Source organism: Dermochelys coriacea, chromosome 1 (genome assembly GCF_009764565.3).
Source record: "Dermochelys coriacea isolate rDerCor1 chromosome 1, rDerCor1.pri.v4, whole genome shotgun sequence".
NCBI lineage: Eukaryota > Metazoa > Chordata > Testudines > Dermochelyidae > Dermochelys > Dermochelys coriacea.
Window position 1 is genome coordinate 260,839,524 of NC_050068.2, and position 15,866 is coordinate 260,855,389.

The 15,866-nt window shown below is 44.3% G+C and overlaps 1 protein-coding gene and 1 long non-coding RNA gene across 14 annotated transcripts in view; one reads left to right on the forward strand and one right to left on the reverse strand.

The window, feature by feature from the left end:
* MRTFA (myocardin related transcription factor A) overlaps positions 1–15,866 on the reverse strand; it is a 177,968-nt gene that overhangs the window by 49,128 nt on the left and 112,974 nt on the right. For 12 of the 13 annotated variants that reach the window (XR_006276916.1, XM_038393094.2, XM_038393103.2 and 9 more), the window contains one exon: positions 2,472–2,537. Coding sequence is in view for 12 of the 13 variants with exons in the window: in XM_038393094.2 (XP_038249022.1) it covers positions 2,472–2,537 (66 nt within the window). In the remaining variant the exon portion in view is untranslated. Of the gene's footprint in view, positions 1–2,471; positions 2,538–6,911; positions 6,955–15,866 lie in introns of those variants that run through there. The other variant, XM_043502069.1, reaches the window with a different exon arrangement.
* LOC122457403 lies at positions 177–15,826 on the forward strand. The gene is made up of 3 exons (XR_006276932.1): positions 177–377; positions 8,189–8,191; positions 15,777–15,826. It is a non-coding gene; the product is annotated as an uncharacterized LOC122457403 (long non-coding RNA).

Here is a 15,866-nt window from a genome sequence, read left to right on the forward strand (position 1 = left end):
GCCATCTTTAGAAATTTCACATTGGTATCTTCTTTGCATTCTGTCAAATTTGCAGTGAAAGTGTTCTTAAAATGAACAACATGTGCTGAGTCATCATCCGAGACTGCTATAACATGAAATACATGGCAGAATGTGGGTAAAACAGAGCAGGAGACGTACTATTCTCCCCAAAGGTGTTCAGTCACAAATTTAATTAACGCATTATTTTTTTTTATTAAGCATCATCAGCATGGAAGCATGTCCTCTGGAACAATGGCTGAAGCATGAAGAGGCATATGAATCTTCAGCGCATCTGGCGCATAAATATCTTGAGACACCAGTTACAACAGTGCCATGCGAATGCCTGTTCTTACTTTCAGGGACATTGTAATTAAGAAGTGGGCAGCATTATCTCCCATAAATATAAACTAACATTTCTCTTAGCAGTTGGCTGAACAAGAAATAGGACTGAGTGGACTTGTAGGCACTAAAGTTTTACATTGTTTTGTTTTTGAGTGCAGTTATGTAACAAAAAAACCTGTTTGTAAGTTGCACTTTCATGATAAAGAGATTGCATTACAGTACTTGTATGAGGTGAATTCAAAAATACTATTTCTTTTGTTTATTTTTACAGTGCAAATATTTTTAATAAAAAATAATATAAAGTGAGCACTGTACACTTTGTATTCTATGTTGTAATTGAAATATATTTGAAAATGTAGAAAAATATAAAAAATATTTAATACATTTCAGGTGGTATTCTATTGTTTAACAGTGTGATTAATCGCAATAAATTTTTTTACTCGAGATTAATTTTTTGAGTTAATCGTGAGAGTTAACTGCGAATAATCGACAGCCCTACATAAAAATAATCACAGGTAGCCATGAGTTCCTAGCATCCAAGAGAAGAGCAAAATCCATCAAATCAACCCAATCTTCCCTTTTAAATTTGGTGGTGGAATTTTAAAAAGGGGGTCTCTCAAACCGCCAGGAGCAGATCACAGCTTTACATTGAAGTACTCCAGCTAACAGAGAGATGTTGACAGGTTTTCATTACACAAACTTAGAGTTGACAAACTGTCTTATGATTTTAGATGGGGAAGGCACTATCATTTCAGTGTACACCCCAGGAAATTCTCTTCCCTACCTCCCCTGCCCAAAGAAATAGCATAGCCCCTTTTGGTTTTAGCTGATAATAAAGAGGTGTGCGCGCTGGGGGAGGTTTCTTAAAGAAGGAAACAGTTGGACTGTCCCTAAGGCTTTCAGGGGAAATGCAGAGAACACCAAAAATAACTCACACCTACTCTTTGGTGCTCCCTTGTTTGCTTGCTGCTCATGCACATGCAAAATGCCACCCAGTTCATAGTCACCAAATTATTCAGCCCCATTCCTACAAGGCATCTTTGTATATGTTCAAAAAGCTGTTCCCCATGACTGGTATGGAGAAAGTAAATAAAGACATGTTATTTACTCCTTCTCATAACACAAGAACTAGGGGTCACCAAATGAAATAGGCAGCAGGTTTAAAACAAACAAAAGGAAGTATTTCTTCCTACAATGCACAGTCAACCTGTGGAACCCTTTGACAGAGGCTGTTGTGAAGGCCAAGACTATAACAGGGTTTAAAAAAGAACTAGAAAGGTCCATCGATGGCTATTAGCCAGGATGGTGTCCCTAGCCTGTTTGCCAGAAGCTGGGAATGGGTAACAGGGAATGGATCACTTGATGTTTACATGCTCTGTTCATTCCCTCTGAAGCACCTGGTTGGCCACTGTCAGAAGACAGGATACTGGGCTAGACGGACCTTTGGTCTGACCCTGTATTGCCGTTCTTATGTTCTTCAAACCTGATTTAGTCATGCATACATTAAGTTCAGTATTGCAGTATACTTACCCCATCCATTAACATTACCATGTTACAGTGTCTGCAGATCTTTTCTCCCTGCAACAGAAACTGCTGTTCCCCACAGATTCCTACTAAATGTGTTTCAAACAATCTGGCCAAGGTAGGAACAGAGCTGCTTTGCTGCCCTGACATCTTGTAGGCATGGAGTAGAAATCTTACCAAGTGTGTGGATATGGACAGACTAATTCACAACAGCCACACAAGAGTTATGGGGAGCTGACAGACAAGAATGGAAGCTCTAAAGGCAGGAAGCCTGCTAAGAGCGATTACCAGCATGTGCAGAGTATGTAAGGCACTTCTAATATGACACACACTCTCCAAAAGGCTTTCATAGCAAGCAATACAGCCACTGTATTTTGAGTACACTTAAAAAAAACGTGTTGCCAACACTGCTTCTTGGTATTACAGGTAGACCTAATACTTTAGAAATGGGGTCTGGTGAAATGGGGTGGGGCTCTCACATCTAGAGTTTTTTATGCAGAAACTGAGGGCCAGGTGTTTCAACCCGTACATAAACCATCTCCCTTCATTCACAAGCAGGTGACACAAATGCCCAGAGAGAAGAAAAAAATTTAAATGGTACTTACGCGGCATGATCCCCTGGCTCACCAGTTCTTCCCGTGTCCGTCGCTGCTGGAGCTTCAACTGCAGCACTGCAGGATGGCAGAGAGAGAGGAGAGGGGGAAACAGATCAGTCGGAGACACCACAACATGGGGCACATTTTCAAACACACTGTATTTTCCTCTTCTTACTCCAAAATAAGTGAGAACGGAAGAGAAAGCCCACTCCTCCCACCTCACTCATCTGCACTCCTGCAATTGCAGAAGTGGCCTTAAGCAGTAAGGTTTCCGTATTCGCTGTGGGTGATGAGGAGAGGAAGTTGCAAAGGGTCTTGGCAGGACGATAAAAATCCGCAAAGCAGAAAAGCCAGGCCTGTTTCTCAAGAAGCTGTAGAGACCAAGTTCTCTCTCCAAACCATGAACATTTAAAAACAAACAAAATATGGACTGACTGTGCTCCAGTAGGAAGGGTCCAACACTAAAATAACAAACAGCCCCTAAAATTGTAATTGCCCATGTATCAGTTATTTTTATATAATATCTTGGTCACTAAAATGTATTTCAAGTGAAAGATTTATGACTGATTCTCCCCTCCACCTGCAAATTCTGTAGCATCCTCACATCATGTCCTCAAGGTGACATCTAAGGAATATCTAGAGACCCTACCCCAGATTCAAGGGAACCCTTTCACCATTACTGGGATTTTATTTTAGTTTTTGGTGATGCATTAAAATGTTTAATACAAATAAAACTGCTTCAGAGTTTCAAACACAAGCTTTCAACATACTTATTACAACTGCAGCATGCAGGTTACAGAGGGAGTGGTTCGTCCATTAAAACTATTCATTCAGGGAGGAGTTGCGGGGGTGTCCATCTAACATCAAAGTACAGCTCCCACAATAAGATGGCCCTTGGAAACTAGAGCTAATACTAATAAGTATTGGGTCCCATCCCCTCTTCAAATTCACACCTCTGTCAAGGTACTTGTATCTACATCCTCACAGTAGACAAGCTCTTCCCATTTAAGAAAAGAGCTTTTGCAATTGTTCAAAACAGTCGATACACAGTGTCATATGCTGAATGCCATAGCTCTTCGCCTGAACCTAGAGAAATTGAAAGGCAAAGAAACTGTCTTTTTCCAGCATTGTCTGTGAGAAGACAGATAAGAAAACCCCAAAACAAATACAATGGAACCACTAGCATATGCACATGCCTTACAGGCTCAAGCATTATTTTACCATAACCCTTGTCCTTCCTCTTCCAATTGCCTCTTTTTTGTCCATCTACCTGAATTTAACCTGTGCACTCTTCAAGGCAAGGATTCATCTATTTTAAGGCCAGAAAGGATCATTAGATCACCTAATCTGACTTCCTGTATGTTACAGGTCATAGAATTTCACCCACTTACCCCAGTATTGAGCCCAATAACTTGTGTTTGGCTAAGCACATCTTCCAGAAAGGCATCCAGTCTTGATCTGAAGACTTCAAAAGATGAAGAATCCACCAGTTTCATTATGTTAACTGATAAAAATTTGTTTCTATTTCAGCAAAAAAAACGAGGAGTCCTTATGGCACCTTAGAGACTAACAAATGTATCTGGGCATAAGCTTTCGTGGCCTAGAACCCACTTCACCAGATGTATGAAGTAAAAGATACAGGAGCAGGTATAAATACATGAAAGGATGAGGGTTGCTTTACCAAGTGTTAGGTCAGTCTAACGATTTGTTAGATTTGTCTAACAAAGTCAATTTGTCTGGCTTTAGCTTCCAGCCATTGGTTCTTGTTACATCTTTCTTCATTAGTTTAAAGAGCCCTTTAGTACCCAGTATTTTCTCCCTGTGAAGGTATTTACACACAAATCAAGTAATCTTTCAATAGGCTAAAGAAATTGAGCTCTAAGTTTCTCAGTGTAAGGCATCTTCTCTAAACCATTAATCATTTTTGTAGCTCTTTTCTGTATGCCCTCCAATCTTTCACCATCCTGTTTAAAAGGTTGACACCGAAACAGTATGCACTATTCCAGTACTGTCTCATCAATAATATACGCAGAGGTAAAAATCACCTCCCTATTCCTACTCACTGCTCCCGTTTATACATCCAGTGATTTGAATAGGCCTTTTAGCCACAGCATCACACTGGGAGCTCATGTTGAGATGCTGGTCCACTATGACCCCTAGATCCTTTTCAGGATATAATCCTCTGTACATTCGGCTGCATTAGTACACATTTGTTTTGAATGGGACCAACTTAACAAGTGACCCAGATCACTCTGTAGGACTGTCCTATCAAAATTTACCTGTCTACTAATCTTGGTGTCATCCCCACATTTTTTTTTAAACCAGTAGTGATTTTATATTTTCTTCCAGATAATTGAAGAAATATTGACTAGCATAGGGACGATTCCTACAGAACTCCACTAGAATAACCCTGATTTGATGATGATTCCCTACTGATATCTCTCAGGGAGCCAGTTAATCCATTTAACATGTGCTTTATTGATATATTATATACTTCTATTTTTTTTTTAATTCAGAATATCATGCGGTACTAAATCAAATGCTTTACCCATGTCTAATTATATTATATCTACGCAGTTATCTTTGTCAACCAAACTGGTCATCCCAAAGAATGAAATAAGGTTTGACAAGACATATTTTCCATAAAACCATGTTGAATGGCATTAATTATACTTCTATCCTTTATTCTTGAATGGTGGAATCCTGTATCAGCTTTTCCATTATTTTGCCCAGGAACGATGCCAGGTTAACCAGCCTAGAGTTATCTGGATCATCCCACTTACTCTTTTTGAATATTGGCACATTAGCCCTCTTTCAGTTTTCTGGAATGTCCCCAGTATTCCAAGATTTATTAAAAATTAACATCAGTGGGACAGAGATCTTCTCAGCCAACTCTTTTAGCCTCTTAGGTGCAAGTTATCAGAGCCTGATTTAAAAATATGTATCTAGAAGATATTGTTTACATCCTCCCTAGTTATTAATGGATTGCAAAGTACTTCATCATCCTCATATGATGAGAGAACACAATCCTGCTTCCTGCCAAATCCACAACAGAAATATTTATTTTACACTTCAGCCTTTTCTGCATTATCACCTCAGCCAATTTTTAAAGATACTTAGGCACCTAACTCCCAATGATTCCATTGTGACGCAAGTACTGAAATACCTTTTAAAATCTAGCCCAAAGTCATTTACCGAGAAAAAAATATCCTAAAAGGTACATCCCTTATCAAGTGATATCAACAGGACAGAATACTTTGTGCATGCACACAAAAGATTTCAAGGGTAAAACATTGCCAGCATAAAATGCACTTTTTCAAGGGTTATTCCACAGTTCATTATTTGAGGGGGATGACAGAGGGAAGGACCCCTCCCCCAGATTCCTTTGGCATAAATAAGTACTCTCGATTCCACATGTTATTGAATTCCATATATTTAGGAGATCACCTGTTCACGTACGCGAGTGTGTGACTCCTATATATAGGGTAACAGATGTCCCTAGAGCCAATTCAAGGCTGTCATTCACAAAGGTCTGCCAAGAACGAGGAGAGTTTTATAAAAGCCATTTACAGCCATGGACTAGTTCACTCCGTTTCTTTAATATTCAGAAAATGGCACTTCCCCCAACCCCCACGTATTATTAAAAAGCTCCAGAGAGAAGGTGGGAGATGGCACAGTGCTCTAGTGGAAACAATAGGTATGAGTGTGTCTATACTAACAAAAATCAGAGACAATTACACTACAGCTACTACCTGTGGCACTACACTGATGGTAAAACATAGCACTGATGTTTTTACTACTATTATTCTAACCCTAGAGCTGCACCAGTGGAGAATTACACAAACACACCCTATTAGACCAGAGCTCAGTAACTCTCCGACCAATGGCTGGTAGGAGCTGGAAGCTTAACTCACTGGGGCTGCATCTATTTAGGGAACTCTCCTATTCTTATTCTAGCATCAGTGCAGAGCTGCATCAGCACTTACAATGGTGGGAACACTAGAAAAGGCTGAGTTCAGTCGCTTTTACCACCATGTCATCTAACCCAGCAGTAGTGTTTTTCAATTATGCGTATGGGAGTGCAAACTGTCCATTTGTAAACTATATTTAGTGTTTAAAAGTGTGACCAGAATTATAAAGACAGTACATCCCCCAGAATTTCACATGGTGAAACCACACACACACACACACACACACACACACACACACACACACAAGATGCTTTCGTCACAGCAGACATTAGACAGTGTCAAAAGTTTAAAAAAATACTATGCTCCGAATTATCTTTTTCATTAGAAGAACCAAAGAAATATGTAGATTAAAAGTGAGAGCTATTTAGTGGAGAGGCCGCAAGATACCTTGGATATAGGACATTTATTGCTGAAATAATCACATTTCTATACTGCCTTGCATTCTGAAGAATCCCAAAACTATAAAAATTTCACTCACCAGCATTGCAATGAAGTGTAAGCCACATGTAAAGTGAATCAAAAGGAAGGTTACTTACCTTACCTTATATTAACTGGAGTTCAAGAAGTATGGTCCCTAAGGGTATTCACTTTGGTTGCACATGCACTTGCACCTGAGCGTCCGTTGGTCTGCACTTGCATCCTATACCTCCTCATGCACTGAATCAAGAGTATAAGGGATGATGCAGACCATCTGGCTCTCCAGTTCCTACTCTACCGTGAATCAAATGAGGATCTGAGCAGAGGGGAAGGAGGGAGGGCTGGTCATGGACTACCCATAGGGATCACACATTTTGAAGAACTCCATTTACTATAAGGTAAGTAAACCTTTTCTTCTTTGAGGGCTGGTCTTTAGGGGTATTAGCTATGCTCACTGAGGAAGCGTTCTGTATCACAGATCTTAGGATCGATGATCCAAAGGAAGCATCCTCAGCAAAAGATTGAACCAGGGCATAATGCCTCCTAGTAAAGTTGTGAATGGAGATTCAAGTCACTACTCTACAGATCTCTGATCCAGTGAGTCCCTGCTCGGAGCATAGACCATCTTTAACCATGCCTGGAGGTACCATAGGTGAAGACTTGTGAAGGGGATCATATAGGTGTATGAAGCCATATGGTCTAGAATTATCAGGGAGGATCGTACTGTCATCTGGGGTCTGAGTCAAAGTTGGGTGATGAGATCCTTTAACATGAGGACTCTGTCCTGAGGTAAGCAAGCTTTGGCCACATTTGAGTTCAGACTTATTCCAATAAATTCTATAAACTTATGTGGGGGTTAAAGTAGACTTTTGTGGATTTATCTGAAGTCCTAAAGAGTGAAAGAAGTCGGGTAAGGAAGACGTGACTGCTGCCTGCATTTCTTGCTATTATCGTCCTGCAAGCAGCCAGTTCTCTAGATAGGAAAATATTGGGCTGCCTTTTCAGTGCAGATATACTGCTACCACAGAGAGTACCTTAAAAAAAAAAACACAACAGGACTGTTGAGGCAGAAGAGGAGCATTGTGTATTGAAAGCATTCTAGGCCCTTAAAGTGAGGAATCTCCTGTGTGCTGGCTGAATGTCTATATGAAAACATATATTCCAAACCTGAAGAAGATCTCTGTGATGCTCAAAAGCTTTCATCTTCCACCAACAAAAGATGGTCTAATAAAAGATATTACCTCACCCATCCTGTCTCTTGCATGAAATTAGGCATTTTTCAAATAGACTGCCACAAGCTAGTTGCCTTCATTCAGGGAGGAGATTATTGAAGCCAAGGCAGTCATCCACAATCTTGAATGCTGAACAGAAGACATTTAGCTGTTAGAGGTCCAGGATAGGTCTCTAGCCTCACCTTCTCTTTGGGGATGAGGAAATATATAGAGTAAAAGCCCTTGCCCTGATGTACAGAGATATGGGCTCTATTGCCCCTAACTGGATTAGGGAGTCCATCTCCCGTTTGAGAATCCTTTTGAGAGAGAAGTCCCTGAAGAGGGATGGGAAGGAGGATCTTGGAGAAGGAGCAGAAAGGAATTTTATCATGTAGCCAGTCAAGAAGATATTTAAAATTCATTTGCCTGATGTGATATGCTGCCACATCACGAGGAAGTGAGCCAGGCAGCCACCAAAGCAGCAGGGGGAAAATGTCTGTGCAGTGAATGGCTGACGGCTCTTGAGCATCCCTTCAAAATGCCTTCTTGCTAGGTGGCTGGGATTGAAAGGAGGATGGCAGTTGTGTGGTGCATCAGCTACACCGTAGCCTCTGGCTCTTCCTAGTTGTCTTATAGCCCTTCTGATGGTAGAAAGGCTGAGGGGCTGCACAGTATCTATGAGGAGGCAGCTTAGAGTATTTCCTAAGAGGTCCCAGGGTGTATATCCCCAAAGAGTGGAGAGTGGCATGAGAGTCCCTGAGGACATGAAGCGACTCATCTGTTTTCGAACTCAACAGGTTACCATCCTTGAAGGGGAGAGGATCTCTGTCTCCTGAACCTTATTAGGGAACCCTGAGGACTGTAACCAAGAAGCTGCCTTATAGACACCAAGGTTTCCATGGAGTGTGAAACCGTGTCTGCAATATCGAGCAATGCCTAAAGGGGCAATCTAGCAGCCAGTTTCCCTTCATATAGGAAGACCTGGAATAGGGGCCTGTGGTAGCTTATTAGCAAACTCTGACAGGTTATTACTACTAACATCATCTATTTGGACATTAATGGCCAACAGGACGGCTGAGGAAAAGTTCTTTCTACTGAAGAGGTCTCTTGGAGTCTTTGTCCAGAGGAGTGGTCCTAGGCTGCTGCAGCCTGTTTCACTCTGTGACCTACTGGACTACTAATGAATTCAGTTAGGGTGGGAAAACAAATATTCCATCCCTTTGGAGGGAAAAAAGTAATTTTTCTTAGCCCTCTTTGGGGCTGGGGCACAGATAGCTGATGTGTATATCAAACAGTCTTTGTGGGCTCCAAAGTGGAGTCATTAATAGAGATTGCCATCTTGGAAGGAGCTGTAGGCTGGAGAATACCCAGGCATTCATGGTAGGATCCTGAACCTCTTCCAGTGAGGTCTGGAGAATGTAAGCAATCCTCCTCAAGAGATCCTGGTACTGCCTATAATCGCCTCGTGGTGAAGGAGAGGCCAGTCTCCTGCCTCATCTGGAGAGTGTCTTTGTTGAAAGTAGGATCCAGTGTCCTGATAGTCCAGGGTCCAAAAGTATGGATCCCAGGAGCCCCAGTATGACCAGTGGGTGGGATATAAGGGTACAGAGGCGGGTCCCTCGAGGGTACCATTGGTCCCTAGCCCAATAATGTGGTTCATGAGGAAGCAGAGGCATCCAGAAGGCTCTGTAAGCCCTGTCCACTCTCATCTCAGGACCACCAGGGGAACCACTGTTCCTCCAAGGTATACCAGTCATACAACTCTATGGCAAAGCTGATGGTACCATCTGTATTGCGACAGTCTGGCTGGAGGCAAAAAACAGCAAATACTTTACCAATGATGTTGCAGCCTCCACGGCATGGCTGGTACTGGGAACCAGTGAATAACATGATGCCTGGGTAGTGACGTCCCTTGATAATATGAAGTCTGAATGGATCAGCAATTGGTTATCAGTGTAAATCACCAGGTCCTCGAGAAGAGCATATCAAGGCCTAGCAGGAGGATAGCTAGCCAGACTCTTTGGTACAGGCAGATCCACCAGTGCAAGTTTGGGTACAGCAGTCTTCTAACGGTGCAGTACTGTACTTGTAGAGTGTGAACGTTTCCTTCTTTCGCTGTGCAGTGCACAGGGCAGTCCTGCCCCTTTCATAGACAGTTTTGGAGCACCGGTAGCTCCCAGTACACATGATGCCTGCTCATGCTCCCCATTAGCTCCAGACATCTGCCATCGGGGTCGCATAGTCTCACTTGGTACTGAGAAGAAGGGAGAGGAGGGGAGCAGCAGGTCTTTTCATAGAGGGACAATGGAACAATTTGTTCTTCTTTATGATGGTGTTTATCTTTACCATCCTCAAGCCTCCATTTAGTGGAGTCATTTGCAGGAGATAATGCTGCCCACTTCTTGTTTACATTGCACCTGGAAGTGAGAACAGACATTCACATGGCACTGTTGTAGCAGGTGTTGCAATATATTTACGTGCCAGATGCGCTAAAGATTCCTATGTCCCTTCATCTTCAACCACCATTCCAAAGGACGTGTCCATGCTGATGACGGGTTCTGCTTGATAATGATCCAAAGCAGTGAGGCCTGACACATGCTCATTTTCATCATCTGAGTCAGATGCCACCAGCAGAAGATTGATTTTCTTTTTTTGATGGTTCGGATTCTGTAGTTTTCACAACAGAGTGTTGATCTTTTAAGACTCCTGAAAGCATGCTCCGCACCTTGTCCCTCTCAGGGTATGTATACACTACAAAATTAGGTCAAATTTATAGAAGTCGGCTTTGTAGAAAGCATTTTTATACAGTCGAGTGTGTGTGTCCCCACACAAATGCTCTAAGTGGATGTAGTCGGCGGAGTGTGTCCACAGTACCGAGGCAACCGTCGACTTCCGGAGCTTTGCACTGGGGTAGCTATCCCACAGTTCCCGCAGTCTCCACCACCCATTTGAATTCTGGGTAGAAATCCCAGTGCCTGATGGGGCTAAAACATTGTCGCGGGTGGTTCTGGGTACATATTGTCAGGCCCCCGTTCCCTCCCTCCCTCCGTAAAAGCAAGGGCAAACAATCATTTTGTGCCTTTTTTCGTGAGTTACCAGTGCAGACGCCATACCACGGCAAGCATGGAGCCCGCTAAGCTAACCATCCCAGTATGTCTCCTGGGTGCTGGCGGACGTGGTACTGCATTGCTACACAGCAGCAGTTTATTGCCTTTTGGCAGCAGACAGTGCAGTATGACTGGTAGCTGTCATCAACGTAGCCCTCGGTGCTCTTTTAACTGGGCGCCTGGGCAAACATGGGAGTGACTCAGCCAGGTCATTTCCCTTGTTTCGTCTCATGGCGACTGAGTCCTACCAGCAGTGCACTGTCTTTTAATCTGCAGCTAGCAGAAGACGATGGCCAGTAGTCATACTGCACCGTCTTCTGCCAAGCACCCAGGAAGTGACGATGGCTAGCGGTCGTACTGCACAGTCTGCTGCCAGCATGATGTATAAAGACAAAGTGGCTCAAAACAAGAAATAGACCAGATTTGTTTTGTATTCATTTTCTCCTCCCTCCCTCCGTGAAATCAACAACCTGCTAAACCCAGTTTTGAGTTCTATCCTTGAGGCGGCCATTCGGTTTCTCACAAAGCCACCCCCTTTGTTGATTTTAATTCCCTGTAAGCCAACCCTGTAAGCCATGTCATCAGTCGCCCCTCCCTCCGTCAGGGCAACAGCAGACAATCGTTCCACGCCTTTTTTCTATGCAGACGCCATACCACGGCAAGCATGGAGCCCGCTCTGATCACTTTGGCTATTAGGAGCAAATTAAACACCACACGCATTATCCAGCAGTATATGCAGCACCAAAACCTGGCAAAGCGAAACTGGGTGAGTAGGTGACGTCAGCGCGGTTACAAGAGTGATGAGAACATGGACACAGACTTCTCTCAAAGCACGGGCCCTGGCAATGTGGGCATCATGGTGCTAAAGGGGCAGGTTCATGCAGTGGAACGCCGATTCTGGGCCCGGGAAACAAGCACAGACTGGTGGGACCGCATAGTGTTGTAGGTCTGGGATGATTCATAGTGGCTGCGAAACTTTCCGCACGCGTAAGGGCACTTTCATGGAACTTTGTGACTTGCTTTCCCCTGCCCCGAGGCACAAGAATACCAAGATGAGAGCAGCCCTCACAGTTGAGAAGCGAGTGGCAATAGCCCTGTGGAAGCTTGCAACGCCAGACAGCTCCCGGTCAATCGGGAATCAATTTGGAGTGGGCAAATCTACTGTGGGGGCTACTGTGATGCAAGTAGCCAACGCAATCAAAGATCTGCTGATATCAAGGGGAGTGACCCTGGGAAACGTGCAGGTCATAGTAGATGGCTTTGCTGCAATGGGATTCCCTAACTGTGGTGGGGCCATAGACGGAACCCATATCCCTATCTTGGCACCGGAGCACTAAGCCAGTGAGTACATAAACCGCAAGAGGTACTTTTCAATAGTGCTGCAAGCACTGGTGGATCACAAGGGACATTTCACCAACATCAATGTGGGACGGCCGGGAAAGGTACATGACGCTCGCATCTTCAGGAACTCTGGTCTGTTTCAAAAGCTGCAGGAAGGGACTTTCTTCCCAGACCAGAAAATAACTGTTGGGGATGTTGAAATGCCTATAATTATCCTTGGGGACCCAGCCTACCCCTTAATGGCATGGCTTATGAAGCCATACATAGGCAGCCTGGAGAGTAGTCAGGAGCTGTTCAACTACAGGCTGAGCAAGTGCAGAATGGTGGTAGAATGTGCATTTGGACATTTAAAAGCGCGCTGGCGCAGTTTACTGACTCGGTTAGACCTCGGTGAAACCAATATTCCCATTGTTATTACTGCTTGCTGTGCACTCCACAATATCTGTGAGAGTAAGGGGGAGACGTTTATGGCGGGATGGGAGGTTGAGGCAAACCGCCTGGCAGCTGGTTATGCACAGCCAGACACCAGGGTGGTTAGAAGAGCACAGGAGGGTGCGCTGCGCATCAGAGAAGCTTTGAAAACAAGTTTCATGACTGGCCAGGCTACGGTGTGAAAGTTCTGTTTGTTTCTCCTTGATGAAACCCCCCGCCCCTTGGTTCACTCTACTTCTCTGTAAGCTAACCACCCTCCCCACCTCCCTTCGATAACCGCTTGCAGAGGCAATAAAGTCATTGTTGCTTCACATTCATGCATCTTTATTAATTCATCACACAAATAGGGGGATAATTACCAAGGTAGCCCAGGAGGGGTGGTGGAGGAGGGAAGGACAAGGGCACACCAGCACTTTAAAAGTTTAAAACTTATTGAATGCCAGCCTTCTGTTACTTGGGCAATCCTCTGGGGTGGAGTGGCTGGGTGGCCAGAGGCCCCCCCCACCGTGTTCTTGGGCGTCTGGGTGAGGAGGCTATGGAACTTGGGGAGGAGGGTGGTTGGTTACACAGGGGCTGTAGCGGCGGTCTGTGCTCCTGCTGCCTTTCCTGCAGCTCAACCATATGCTGGAGCATATTAGTTTGATCCTCCAGCAGCCTCAGCATTGAATCCTGCCTCCTCTCATCACGCTGCCGCCACCTTTCAGCTTCAGCCTTCTCTTCAGCCCGCCACCTCTCCTCCCGGTCATTTTGTGCTTTCCTGAACTCTGACATTGTCTGCCTCCATGCATTCGTCTGTGCTCTGTCAGTGTGGGAGGACAGCATGAGCTCAGAGAACATTTCATCGCGAGTGCATTTTTTTTCACCTTCTAATCTTCGCTAGCCTCTGGGAAGGAGAAGATCCTGTGATCCTTGAAACACATGCAGCTGGTGGAGAAAAAAAAAGGGACAGTGGTATTTGAAAAGACACATTTTATAGAACAACGGGTACACTCTTTCACAGTAAACCTTGCTGTTAACATTACATACATAGCACATGTGCTTTCGTTACAAGGTCGCATTTTGCCTCCCCCCACAGTGGGGAACATTTCTGTTCAGCCATAGGCAAACAGCCCAGCAGGAACGGGCACCTCTGAATGTCCCCTTAAGAAAAGCACCCTATTTCAACCAGGTGACCATGAATGATATCACTCTCCTGATGATAATACAGAGAGATAAAGAACTGATGTTGTTTGAACGCCAGCAAACATACACTGCAATGCTTTGTTCTACAATGATTCCCGAGTACGTGCTACTGGCCTGGAGTGGCAAAGTGTCCTACCATGGTGGATGGAATAAGGCTGCCCTCCCCAGAAACCTTTTGCAAAGGCTTTGGGAGTATATCCAGCAGAGCCATGAATGCCAGGGAAAATTAATCATTAAACATGCTGGCTTTTAAACCTTGTATAGTATTTTAAAAGGTACACTCACCAGAGGTCCCTTCTCTGCCTGGTGGGTCCAGGAGGCAGCCTTGGGTGGATTCGGGGGGTACTGGCTCCAGGTCCAAGGTGAGAAACAGTTCCTGGCTGTCGGGAAAACCGGTTTCTCTGCTTGTTTGCTGTGAGCTATCTTCCTCGTCCCCAAAACCTGCTTCCGTGTTGCCTCCATCTCCATTGAAGGAGTCAAACAACATGGCTGGGGTAGTGGTGGCTGAACCCCCTAAAATGGCATGCAGCTCATCATAGAAGTGGCATGTTTGGGGCTCTGACCTTGAGCGGCCGTTCGCCTCTCTGGTTTTCTGGTAGGCTTGCCTCAGCTCCTTAAGTTTCACGCGACACTGCTTCGGGTCCCTGTTATGGCCTCTGTCCTTCATGCTCTGGGAGATTTTCACAAATATGTTTTGGCATTTCGAAAACTGGAACGTAATTCTGATAGCACGGATTCCTCTCCCCATACAGCAATCAGATCCCGTACCTCCCGTTCGGTCCATGCTGGAGCTCTTTTGCGATTCTGGGACTCCATCATGGTCACCTCTGCTGATGAGCTCTGCATGGTCACCTCTGCTGATGAGTTCTGCATGGTCAGCTGCAGCTTGCCACACTGGCCAAACAGGAAATTGAAATTAAAAAGTTCACGGGCCTTTTCCTGTCTACCTGGTCCGTGCATCTGAGTTGAGAGTGCTGTCCAGAGCGGTCACAATGGAACACTCTGGGATAGCTCCCGGAGGCCAATACCGTCTAATTGCGTCCACAGTACCCCAAATTCGACCCAGCAAAACCAATTTCAGCGCTAATCCCCTTGTCGGGGGTGGAGTAAGGAAATAGATTTTAAGAGCCCTTTAAGTAAAAAAAATGGGCTTCGTCATGTGGACGGGTGCAGAGTTACATCAATTTAACGCTGCTAAATTCGACCTCAACGCCTAGTGTAGACCAGGGCTCAGATTTTGGATAGCACTTCAGAATTTTAAACCTTGGGACGAGTGCTGTAGCTATCTTTAGAAATTTCACATTGGTAGCTTCTTTGCATTCTGTCAAATCTGCTGCGAAAGTGTTCTTAAAACAAACAATATGTGCTGGGTCATCATCCGAGACTGCTATAATATGAAATACATGTCAGAATGCGGGTAAAACAGAGCAGGAGACATACTATTCTCCCCAAGGATTTCAGTCAAAATTTAAATACATTTTTTTTTCAACTAAGCATCATCAGCATGGACGCATGTCCTCTGGAATGGTGGCTGAAGCATGAAGGGACATACCAATTTTTAGCGTATCCGGCACGTAAATATCTTGCAATGCCAGCTACAAAAGTGCCATGCGAACGTCTGTTCTCAATTTCATGTGACATTATAAACAAGAGGGCAGCATTATCTCCCGTAAATGTAAACAAACTTGTTGGTCTGAGCGATTGGCTGAATAAGAAGTAGGACTGAGTGGACTTGTAGGCTCT